The sequence below is a fragment of the Mustelus asterias genome, chromosome 20 (assembly GCF_964213995.1).
Source record: "Mustelus asterias chromosome 20, sMusAst1.hap1.1, whole genome shotgun sequence".
In the NCBI taxonomy this organism is placed as follows: domain Eukaryota; kingdom Metazoa; phylum Chordata; class Chondrichthyes; order Carcharhiniformes; family Triakidae; genus Mustelus; species Mustelus asterias.
In genome coordinates this window covers 55,644,615-55,657,096 of record NC_135820.1, presented here as the reverse complement: position 1 = coordinate 55,657,096, position 12,482 = coordinate 55,644,615, and the positions used below count along the sequence as shown (strand labels likewise).

At 41.8% G+C, this 12,482-nt stretch overlaps 1 protein-coding gene across 6 annotated transcripts in view; it reads left to right on the top strand.

The window, feature by feature from the left end:
• The window catches only part of zbtb46 (zinc finger and BTB domain containing 46), an 84,252-nt gene that overhangs the window by 20,673 nt on the left and 51,097 nt on the right, over positions 1-12,482 (top strand). For all 6 annotated transcript variants that reach the window (XM_078236584.1, XM_078236580.1, XM_078236585.1 and 3 more), the window contains one exon: positions 7,983-8,959. In XM_078236584.1, coding sequence (XP_078092710.1) covers positions 7,983-8,959 — 977 coding nt within the window. The remainder of the gene's footprint in view (positions 1-7,982; positions 8,960-12,482) is intronic.

The following is a 12,482-nucleotide window of genomic DNA, read 5'->3' as shown; positions in this document are numbered from 1 at the left end:
GGCCGAGAGGTGGCGGATGGAGTTTAATGCGGAGAAGTGTGAGGTAATTCACTTTGGTAGGAATAACAGATGTGTTGAGTATAGGGCTAACGGGAGGACTTTGAATAGTGTGGAGGAGCAGAGGGATCTAGGTGTATGTGTGCATAGATCCCTGAAAGTTGGGAATCAAGTAGATAAGGTTGTTAAGAAGGCATATGGTGTCTTGGCGTTTATTGGTAGGGGGATTGAATTTAGGAGTCGTAGCGTTATGTTGCAACTGTACACAACTCTGGTGCGGCCGCACTTGGAGTACTGTGTGCAGTTCTGGTCCCCACATTACAGGAAGGATGTGGAGGCTTTGGAGAGGGTGCAGAGGAGGTTTACCAGGATGTTGCCTGGTATGGAGGGGAGATCCTATGAGGAGAGGCTGAGGGATTTGGGATTGTTTTCGCTGGAAAGGCGGCGGCTAAGAGGGGATCTTATTGAAACATATAAGATGATTAGAGGTTTAGATAGGGTGGATAGTGATAGCCTTTTTCCTCTGATGGAGAAATCCAGCACGAGGGGGCATGGCTTTAAATTGAGGGGGGGTAGTTATAGAACCGATGTCAGGGGTAGGTTCTTTACCCAGAGGGTGGTGAGGGATTGGAATGCCCTGCCAGCATCAGTAGTAAATGCGCCTAGTTTGGGGGCGTTTAAGAGATCCGTAGATAGGTTCATGGACGAAAAGAAATTGGTTTAGGTTGGAGGGTCACAGTTTTTTTTTAACTGGTCGGTGCAACATCGTGGGCCGAAGGGCCTGTTCTGCGCTGTAATGTTCTATGTTCTATGTATTGAGGTCATTGGCAAGGCCAGGATTTACTTTTAATGACATTTAGTTTTCATAAATTTAGTTGTTCATGAGATGCGCGTGCCACTGGCGAGGCCAGCATTTCTTGCTTATCTTGAGAAGGTGCTGGTGAACTGCGTGCTTGAGCCACTGCAGTCTTTATGGTTTAAGTACCCAGTGCTGTTCAGCTGAGAGCTGCAGAAATTTGATCCAACAATTCAAGAAGGGACAATGATGTAGTTGTGAATTGAACTTTACGCAGGACAATTAGCAGCAAGCATTCCTGCTTCTGGCCCTATGATGGAAAGAAGGTCGTTAATTCAGCAGCTGAAGATGTTTGGGCCTGAGGAACTCGTCCTCGTCCTGGGACTGAGATGATTGATCTCCAACCATCACAAAACATCTTCCTTGATGCTTGATATGACTCCAACGCATGAAGAGTTTCTCCCTGATTACCATTGACTCCAATTTTGCTGGAGCTCTTTGATGCCACATTCTTGACGAACGCTGCTTTAATATTAAAGGCAGTCACTTTTGTCTTGTCGCTGGAATTTGACTCTGGTGTCATTGTTTGGACTAAGGCTGTATTCTGGAGCCAAGTGGCCCTAATTGTATTCATACCTTGAATGTGAAATACTTCATGTTTCCTTTTATTGTTGGAGCCTCATGTTGATAAAAATTTTATCTTTCAAAACGATACTTTTTTTCCCCAAAATATGGTAAGACTTTGCATCATCTTGGCTCTTGGATGATGAAAAAACCAACTTTTGACTGGGAGCAAGCCTAACTTTTTCTAAGAAATCACCTGACCAACACAATACTTGAAGGGGGTTGGGGGGGGGAGAACTATTTGTTCGCTTTGAACTGAAATCGCTTTAACTGATGGAGAAAACTGGCAGAGGCTAGTGATTTACTGGAAATTACATGGCAGAGACAAGTTTTGGACCTGTGGTTTTAGAAATTAGTATGTTTTAGGGAATAAACTGAGAAGAAAGGCTGTGTTTTTCTCTGCCTGCTTTCCCTGCAATTCCATATGTGGTTATCAATCTGCTGCCAGCAAATCTTTATCTGAGTCTAATTTGTCTGCATTTGGAAAGCTAAGACTAGAAAGAATAGACCTGGCTCTATATTCCTCCATGCCGAAGCTCTGTTGGTAAGAACCTCCAGACATCTGCCGGGTCTTCCACAAGGAAGTTCCAGATGGCCGGCATAAAAACCTTATCCTTTATATTATCAAGTCTATCCACCAAAGCCCGTTTCTGTAGAAACCCCATAAGTTTTTCCACAGTGGTTAGCACTGCTGCTTCACAGCTCCAGGGACCTGGGTTCGATTCCCGGCTTGGGTCACTGTCTGTGTGGAGTTTGCACATTCTCCTCGTGTCTGCGTGGGTTTCCTCCCACAGTCCAAAGATGTGCGGGTTAGGTTGATTGGCTATGCTAAAATTGCCTCTTAGTGTCCTGGGATGCGTGGATTAGCGGGAAAAAAAAAGTAGGGATATGGGGGTGGGGACTGGGTGGGATTGTGGTTGGTGCGGGCTCGATGGGCCGAATGGCCTCTTTCTGTACTGTAGGGTTTCTATGATTCATTGTTTTTGTACAAGTTTATGTTTGTGTGTCCTCGGATATTTCTTCAAAAAAAGTCATATTTCCAGAGTACCATTGTGTGTTATACTAGTTCTTCTAAATTCAATCATTCAGCAGTTATTAAAGGAAACCTGGTTAAAATATCTTTTATTCTGGGTCAAACGGCAATGAAGGTAAATAATTAGCCAATTTGGTGACTGAAAAGATTCAACTAATGGTGTGACCTGCAGAGTAGTGAGACTAGATAAGCTGTGCGCTGCTCCCAGCCAGTACTTGAGGAAGTGAGTGGATGCAATCCACTGTGTGCTAAAGTTAAAGTTTTATTTATTAGACACAAGTAAAGCTTACATTAACACTGCAATGAAGTTACTGTGAAATTCCTCTCCGCCACAGTCCGGCGCCTGTGTGGGTCAATTCACTTAACCAGCACGTCTTTTGGAGTGTGGGAGGAAACCGGAGGAAACCCATGCAGACACGGGGAGAACGTGCAAACTCCACATGGACAGTGACCTAAGCCGGGAATCGAACTCTGGTCCCTGGCGCTGTGAAGCAGCAGTGCTGACGACTGCTATCGTGCCATGCCTGCTAGTAACATGAATGTAAAATACAAAATGTATCCAGCCAGTGGGTCAGAATAAAATGGCATGTATGCAGCGTGACTTGTAATCAGGAATGCCTGAAAAATGCATTGAGTGTAAAATTTGGTCACTTTTTACCCAAGTGAGAAATTATTTCATATATCCAGTATTTTCAAATGTGTTTATTTGCAAGACTTACATAATTCTATTTCATGACTCATTTCTGCTTGCTAGAAGCAACACACATTCATACACACGGACTCATTCTCTGTAAGTAAAAGGAACATGTTCAAGCCTTTGGCCTTTTTTGAATTACCCATGAGCTTTGGCAGTTTATTAACCCACGGCAGGTGGCATGGTGGTCCAGTGGTTAGCACTGCTGCCTCACAGCTCCAGGGACCTGGGTTCGATTCCCGGCTTGCGTCACTGTCTGTGTGGAGTTTGCACATTCTCCTCGTGTCTGCGTGGGTTTCCTCCCGGGTGCTCCGGTTTCCTCCTACAGTCCAAAGATGTGCAGGTTAGGTGGATTGGCCATGCTAAATTCCCCTTAGTGTCCCGGAATGTGTCGGTTAGAAGGATTAGCGGGGTAAATATGTGGGGTTACGGGGATGGGGATTGGGTGGGATTGTTGTCGGTGCAGACTTGATGGGCAAAATGGCCTCCTGCACTGTAGGGATTCTATGAACTCTTTGGTTTATCAATGTTGACTTGCCAACTAATTACCCGTTTCTCCTGTAGCATAAATTATCATGCTCATTTGAAATTCTTGCACTTGTCCTTAAGAGTTGAGACGAAAAGCTTCAGCAACCTGTCTCACTTCAACATTTGAGTTGAGTCAAGTGACTATTCTGTTTCATTAATTCTGTGCACAGCTGCTATCGTGCAATGCTAATGTTCTATGGTAAGTTTTGATTCAGTGGAGGCAGTAGAGAGGAGGATAGCTTATAATGGCTTAGATTATTACTTTCTGCTCGGGGGGACACCTGAATTAGGTAAGAGCAAGCCTTGGTGGTCTGCCTTAATAAAAACCAACCTGCTGGAAATAGCATGTCTGGCAGCATCTGTGGAGAGAGATGTAGTTATCATTTCCAGTTGAATACGACTCTCATATCCTCCTTCAGTTCTGAAATGTGAAGGGTTAAATGCCATCGAAAGGAAGCAGGTGGAGAAAATAACAAAAGGAAAGGTTTGGGGCAGAGTTGAGCGCAAGAGAAATTAAATGACAATTTCATGGGGAAAAAAAGGGCAAATGGAAATGGTCGTGGTTAAACATTTTTTAAACATTCATTTTTGCCATGTGGGCATTGCTGGCTAGGTAAGCTGCTGCCTTGAACCACTGCAATTCTTGAGGTGCAGTGTTATTAGGGAGGGAATTCCATAATTTGTACTCAGCCAATGAAGGAATGGTGATTATATTTCCAAGTCAGGATGCTGGAGGAGAACCTCCAGGTAGTGTTTCCCAGGTATCTGCTGCTTTTGTCCTTGGTAGTGATCGTGAGTTTAGAAGGGGATGCCTAAGGAGTCTTGGTGAGTTCCTGAAGTGCATCTTTATGGATGATGAGCATGGCTGCCATTGATTGTCGGTGGTAGAGGACTTGAAAGTTTGTGGATGGGGTAGCAATCAAGCAGGTTGCTTTATTCTGGATGTTATCAAGCTGCTCGAGTGTTAGAGCTGCACTCATCCAGACAAGTAGCGAGTATCCCGTTACACTCCTGACTTATGCCTTTTTGATGGTGGACAGACTTTGGGGAGCGAGGAGGTGAGTTACTCACTGCAGGATTCCGAGCCTCTGACCTGCTCTGTGGCCACAGTATTTAAATGGCTCATCCAGTTCAGTTTCTGGCTATAGATAACCCCAGAATTTTGATAGTGGGGGATTCAGCGATGGTAAATGTCATGGAGTGATGGTTAGATGCTCTGTTGTTGGAGATTGTCATTGCCTGGCACTTATGTGGCATGATCGTGCTACATGTCAGTTCAAGCCTGGAATTTGTCTGGGTTTTGCTGCATTTGGACATGCAGTGTTTCCGTGTCTGAGGAGTCGCGAGTGGTGCTGCATGTTGTGCAGTCAAAAGCAAACATCCCCACTTCTGACCTTAAGATCATAAGAAATAGGAGTAGGCCATTTGGCCCTTCGAGTCTGTTCCGCCCTTCAGCAGGGTCACGGTGATACAAAATTCCTCATTCACTTTTCTACCCTTTTTCCTTTAACCCTTGATTCCCTTACTGATCAAAAATCTATTTCTCTCAGACTTAAATGTACACAAGGACACTGCCCCCACAGCTCTCTGTGGCAAGAGGTTCCTCCTCATTTCAGTCTTAAATTGGCGTCTTTTTTATTCCAAGATTATCCCATCTGGTCTTAGACTGTCCCATGAAGGGAAAGATCCTCTCAGCATTTACCTTCTCAAGCCCCTAAAGAATCTTGTATGTTTCCATGTGATCACCTCTCATCCTTCTAAATACCAATGAGCCCCAATCTGTTGAACCTTTCCTCGTAAAACAATCCTTCCATACCACAACAGTCCATGTGAACCTTCTCTGAACTGCCTCCAAGGAAATAATACCTTTCCTTAAATAAGAGGACCAAAATTCCCCTCAGTAGTCCAATTGTAGTCTGGAAGGAAGGTCATTGATGAAGCAGCTGAAGATTTCCGAGCTTAGGATACTACCTTGAGGAAATCGTGAATTGATGTTCTCAAGCTAGGATGATTGACCTCCAGACACTATAACCATCTTCCTTTGTGCTGGGTATGACTCAACCAGAGGCGTGTTTTCTGCCTGATTCCCATTGACTCCAGCTTTGCTAGGGCACCTGGATGCCATACTTGTCAGATGCAGCCTTGATATCCAGGGCAGTCACCTCTGGCATTCAGTTCTTCTGTTCATGTTTGAACCAAGGTTACAATGAGGTCCCAGGAGCTGAGTAACCCTGGCAGAACACAAACTGATCATCTATGAGCAGATTATTTCTGAATAAGTGTGACTTGATAACACTGTTGATGACCTTCTCCATCATTTTATTGATGATTGGGAGTAGACTGATGGGGCACATGGGCTTGTTTGGGTCTCTCCTGTTCCTTGTGTACAGGAAATACCTGGACAAATTTCCACATTGCTGGGTAGATGCCAGTGTTGTAGCTACACTGGAATGGTTTGGCCAGGCACCTGGCAAGATGTGGGCCACAAATCTTAAGTACCAATGCCAGAATATTGTCGCGGCCATAGCCTTTGTACCATTCAATACCTTTATCTGTTTCTTGATATCACATTGAATCAAATTGACTGAAAACTGACATCTGAGATGCTGGGGATTTCCAGAGGAGGACGAGATGAATCATCCACTTTGCATTTCTTGATGAAGATTGTGGCGAATGCTTCAGCCTTAACTTTTGCTCTGATGTGCTGAACTCCTCCCTCATTGAGGATGAGAATATTTGTGGAGCCGCCTTCTCCAGAGAGTTGTTTAATTGTCCATCACCATTCACAGTTGGATGTAGCAGGTCTGCCGAGCTTGGATCTGATCCAATGGTTATAGACCTCCTTAGCTCTGTCTATTTGAGTGTCAGTACCAGCAAAATGAACATCTCACTCTGTTGAAACACAAAAAAAGATTGAAACTGGCACATGGCAAACAAAGAATCAAAATGGAGGTCAGTTATTCTAAAATTTTGGAACTTAAAATTGAGTTCAGAAGGCTGTAAAATGCATACTCAGAAGATTATGCTGTGCCTCAAACTTGCATAGAGCAGTCAGTACAGTATAACTAACTGAAAGAAATACATCAATGCTCCACCTGGAAGGAGTGTTTGAGGCCTTGGATGGTGAGGAGAGAGAAGGTAAAAGGACAGATGTTATATGCACGATTGCATTGGATGGTGCCTTGGGAAGGGGTTGAAGTGCTGACGTTGATAGCAGAGTGGACCAAGGTGGCTGGGAATGACTGATCTTTACGGAATGTGGAAAGGGGAGAAGAAAACTTTGGTGCCATCGTGACACTTTGATGTCATCATTCCTCCCATGACGTTGCCATGGGAGGAATTAGTGGAGGATGATCCTTGAATATGGAGGTTGGTGAGTTGGAAAGTGAGGACAAGTGGAACGCTCAATGGTTCTGGGAAAGGAGAAATGCTTCCAGTGCAAGTGCAGGAAATGGTCAGATACATGCAGTGAATCCTCAGTTGAGGCAGAAGGAAGACATCAGAAGTGCTGCTGTGGAAAGCTGGATAATCAGTACAGATGTGACAGATGGGGAGAAATTGGGTGTTTGGAATGGAGTCCACACAGGAAGCAGTGTGTAAGGAAGTGTAATCGAGGCAGCTGTGGAAGTTGGTGGGCTTCTATTGAAAATTAACCAACAGCCTATTCCCAGAAATGGAGGCACAGGAATTGAGGAAGGGTAGTTTCGGAAATAGATAATGTGAAGGTGAGAGAAGGGCGGAAATTGCAGGTTGAACTTTTTATGAAGTGTGTCCACCAACTTCACGGTACCCTCTGCCCTGTTCTTTTATACACCATGCTTATCTGATTGTTACACTTTGTAAGTACAAAATATTTAAGAAGGTATTGTTTTTCAAGTTCTATTTTTTTGGATAGCACTAAAATGTAGATTTTAATTGACTATGCATCAGTACTAAAAGTTGTCTCGCTCTAATACAATTTGTTTGATGGAATGTATAATACGCAGTATTCTGAATTAAGAAATCATAGTTGTTTCGGTTTACCATGGGACATCATTTCTACTGGATATGAAATTATGTTGCTCTTATTTTACACAAAGCTGCCTTGATTTTAATGGCTTCAAGGAGCATGGGGAGAAAGTGGGAATATGACATTGAGATTGAGGATCAACCATGATTATATTGAATGGCAGAGCAGGTTTGAAGGGCTGATCTCCTGCTCTTAGTTTCTATGTTCCTACATGTTTAAAATTGAGATTCTGATTTGACTTTAGCACTAATGTCTTGCAAAGTTTATATTAATTTTTTTCTCCATTCTTTCCTGCTATTAGGATTCAGAAGCAGCAACAATATTTGTCAATGAACAATCGAAAGGACGACATGGAGATTACTTCCCATTATCGCCACTTACTGCAGGAATTGAATGAACAGCGGCAACATGGCATCCTGTGTGATGTTTGCATCATTGTCGAGGGGAAAATCTTTAAAGCGCACAAAAATGTTCTGCTTGGCAGTAGCCGCTACTTCAAGACTTTGTACTGTCAGGTGCAGAAGATGTCTTCTGACCAGGCCACAGTGACTCATTTGGACATTGTCACAGCGCAAGGTTTCAAAGTAATCATTGATTTTATGTATTCAGCACACCTAGCACTGACTAGTAAGAATGTCATTGAGGTGATGTCAGCTGCAAGCTATTTGCAGATGACAGACATAGTTCAGGCATGTCACAGTTTTATAAAGGCAGCTTTAGATATCAGTATAAAGACTGAGCCCTCAGAGGATATTATGGAGTATGATATGGGAGCCCCCTCGAGCAGCAGTATTGATGTGGTGACACCAGTAGCAGTGGGCAGAAGTAGCTCTCCCTGGTTGGAAAGACGACGAACAAGCCCTGCAAATTCTTCTGGAGATTCAGCAATTGCAAGCTGTCATGATGGTGGGAGCAGCTACAGCAAAGAGGAGCATGAGCAGAAAGCTGACAGTCATGATGACATCTCATCGCAGTCACTCTGGTCCAGTGATGTTGGTTACAATTCATTTCGAGTCAAGGAGGAACAGATATCTCCCTCACATTATGGAGGTGCTGAACTGAGAGAATCTCACCTTGGCAAGAACAGCACTTCACAGAACACTTTTTCTGATCAGGTCCCTGAAGTGTGGCAGCTGCCTGGCCGGAAAAAGAATCGTAAAAATAAGCAAACGGTGCGCCATATTACGCAGCATGTTGAAGTGGATAGCAGAGCCAGCTCCCCAATGCCATCGATGTTTACTGTTGCCGGATGGCCATATAATAACCGTGATGGGGCAGGTAAGCAAAAAACTAAATTAATATTTGCTTAAAATTTGATGGCATCACACTAAAGTTATTTGTTTCATGGTGTTTTGAGAGAATTATCCAACAAGTCCCATTCTTGCACTTTTTCCTTGTAACCGTGTAAAATATTACAGTGCAATCTGAGAATAGTAATGATTTTATAAGTAAAATAGTCTGACTATCAAGTTAACTCTTCCAAATAAGAACTGATGAAATGCATTTTAGTAGCTGAGAACATTTTTTTTGCAAATAACGAAATGGCAATTTTATTGGATTTTGGACAAATTATAGCACTGGGTTTCTCTCGGCCAACTGAGGATTTATATTTTAATTGGCATCCTTTAGAAATTTAAAATGAAGTAACCACCAGTCATAACTGTCAATTTACCATTGGATTGGTTTGGTGAACTGCAGCTGGGTATGTGTTTTTGAACTTGTCTAAATTCTCAGTTCGATTTTGTGCAACGATGGACATAAGTTCACTTATCTGTTATTGCATTTCATTTGGAAGCAAGTGATAGTTGACTTGGAGGTATATTAAAATATTTCCACCTTTGTTTCGTTGGATTAGGTAGAATCCAATATTTTTCAAGTGCAGTTTACTTTGGAATGAGTTCCTAAAGACCTCTTAAAACTGGAACAAATCATACCAACTATGTATGAGACACCTGTTCAAGACATAGCTTCGTTCATAAGTTGGTCCAGGAGTTTTCTGTTGAAATGTCAAAATTAATAATTTAGAGCAACTGTTAAATTTAACCCCCCACCCTCCCAACCCCACGCGCACATACCACTGCCATCACCTCCAACTTAGAACTCATTCTCTGTATTCTTGGCGTTGTTTCAAAAGTGGAAACATGGCATGGCCTCAAGTGAAATAACGAGCTGTTGAAGATGATTATGCTCAGTGGAAGACCAATGATATAATGGTTAGCACTGCTGCCTCACAGCGCCGGGGACCCAGGTTCGATTTCCGGCTTGGGTCACTGTCTGTGTGGACTTTGCACGTTCTCCCCGTGTCTGTGTGGGTTTCCTCCAGGTGCTCCGGTTTCCTCCCACAGTCTGAAAGACGTGCTGATTAGGTGCATTGACCTGAACAGGCGCTGGAATGTAGCGACCAGGGGAATTTCACAGTAGCTTCATTGCAGTGTTAATGTAAGCCTTACTTGTGACTAATAAATCAACTTTAGCTTAACTTTAACTTGAGATGTTTGACTAGAATCCGTGTGCCATTAAAAATCATTCCAATTTCCCTTTTATAAAATGCTAGTGTATGTTAATTTTAATGTTGGGTGTAATGTTTATTTTACATTTGTTTATCATTTTATAATTTTGCTTAATGCTTGAAATCTGATTTTAATATAAAACTTCCAGCGTTCAGTTGTTATCCCATTGTACTTTGGACGTGGCATTTTACAGTGTTATTGGGGTTTCTTTAATTTAAAAAAATTAAACCTGCTCTAGAGCAAATAAAATTACTGATTGCCCTGAAATCCAGGCAGAACATTCAGACTTTTAACAAAAAAGGTTCCAAACAGTTTTTGTTTGCTTCCTGCTGTAGTGCATCTTTTGCTTCAGTTTCTGGGCCCCGGCTTTGTGCTTCAACCAGCTTTCCTCTTCAGTTTCTGTTCTTAACTGTCCAAATAGCCCATGTAGAGATTACATTGCAAGTTAAGATCTATGAAAAGAAGTTTTGAACCATTAAAGAAATGAAAATGTCAGAACACAAAGGCAAGACTAACTTAGGGGAGTGGGTGGGTGTCTCTGGATAAAAGAAAACTGAAGTGTTTGCAGAAAGGGAAATGAAATGGGTGAAAGAAATGGGAGGTGTATTATAAAGTATTGAATTTTAGTGAATCCTGTTTTTCAAACCTAAAGTAAATGACATTTAATATCTTGGAAAACATTTGTTGCTATGGCTGTAGCGCTCTAAAATTTGAAACTGCCATTTGTATGTCTGCTTCACTTCTTGCAGTTGTTACAGAATCTCTTTAAATCTAAATAGTCATTTGATCATTATTTATATTTAATGTTTATATTTTCTGTATTCATATCACCGGTGTAGTTTTTTTTTATTTCTGAAGAAACTGATCCAGGTCATTAAGATGCTTCCTATTACAAACCTATAATCACAGTTGTGGAATTGGATTAAGACATGAAGATTAGTTATGCACTGAAGTTTTATTTGTGAAACCTACGACAGGCTTGCACTTGAATTGCTTCACAGCGACCCATTAGATTTTCAACTAAAGTAAACTGACCTGCATGAGCAATTGACAGTTCTGATCAGGCAAATGCTGTAGATATTCAGTAAAAATCTAGTTTGCGTATATATTGTTGAGTAATTTTGAACACCAATCTAACTAACCGCCTTCAGTCATTCAATTTATGCAATGCTTTTCAAGCTTGTGCATCAGATGATGAAAAGCTCATAACCCTGAGAAGCTTGCAGAGTGAGGGCCTCTATATAATACAGCTCTTTAACTTTTGTCGTGCAAACTAAATCGACTTGATCTACATTCTGTTGTTTAGCAAGTACGTTATTTATTCATAATGCTGTGCTAGTTTTGAGTCTTTGTTTCTCTGTTTGTTTGCTTTTGTCTATACACAAACGGTTTTGACATGGAGTTGGTTGGAGCAAAATTTGCGTGCTTTCCTACTTGTATCTGTCTGAAATTCTTGCCTTCCCTATCAATGTACCATTTCCATTAAGCTGCATTAACTTGCATGGATTACACCGAACCCTGCAAGCTCTCATTTGCTCTCATTTATTTTCCAGGAAATGGCACCCTGTTTAGCATCTGTGAGTGAATTATTTAACACGCGAAAATCCTCTTCCTGTCCCAATGTTCTAAAATTTCCATTTTAGCTAATGTAATTGTACTCAGATGATTAAAGAAATCAGACATGGTTTCAAATACGGCCTCCCTTCTACTAGTAAGATATTTAAAATCAATCTTTCAGCTTAGTTCTGTATCTTAATCTTCTGAATGGTGCCTCTTTGTTTCCTAAATTTGTTTTAACTTGTCACTGTGGGGAGCCTGAGAGAATGTTTTGAAACTCAGGTTATCACCACACTGCGGTACAAAGAGTTCATGAAAAGATCTGTAATTATTGCAACAGACATTATTGTGTCATTTATGGTTCTGTTCAATGGCAGTGTTAATATCTTGTGTAATCAAAACTGAACAATCAGGAAATACTCAGCAGGTCTGGCAGTATCTGTGGAGAGAACACTAGAGTTGATGTTTCACATCTGCGATCTTTCATAAAAATTGGGAAAAGTTAGAAATATAACAGTTTTTAAGCAAGTGAAATGGATGGCTTTGGGGTTGGTGGCAGAGGGGGGAATAAAAGGGAAGGATGAATGATGGGGTGAAAGATTAAATGACAAAGGTTCAAAAGGGTGGGAATAGGAAAGTCAAGAAAAAAATCTTGTATTCAAAGGAGGTGTGAATGGTAGAATGGCGAACAGCTGCTGAGCAAAGGGAAAAAGTAAGAAACAAGAGGAAGAAAT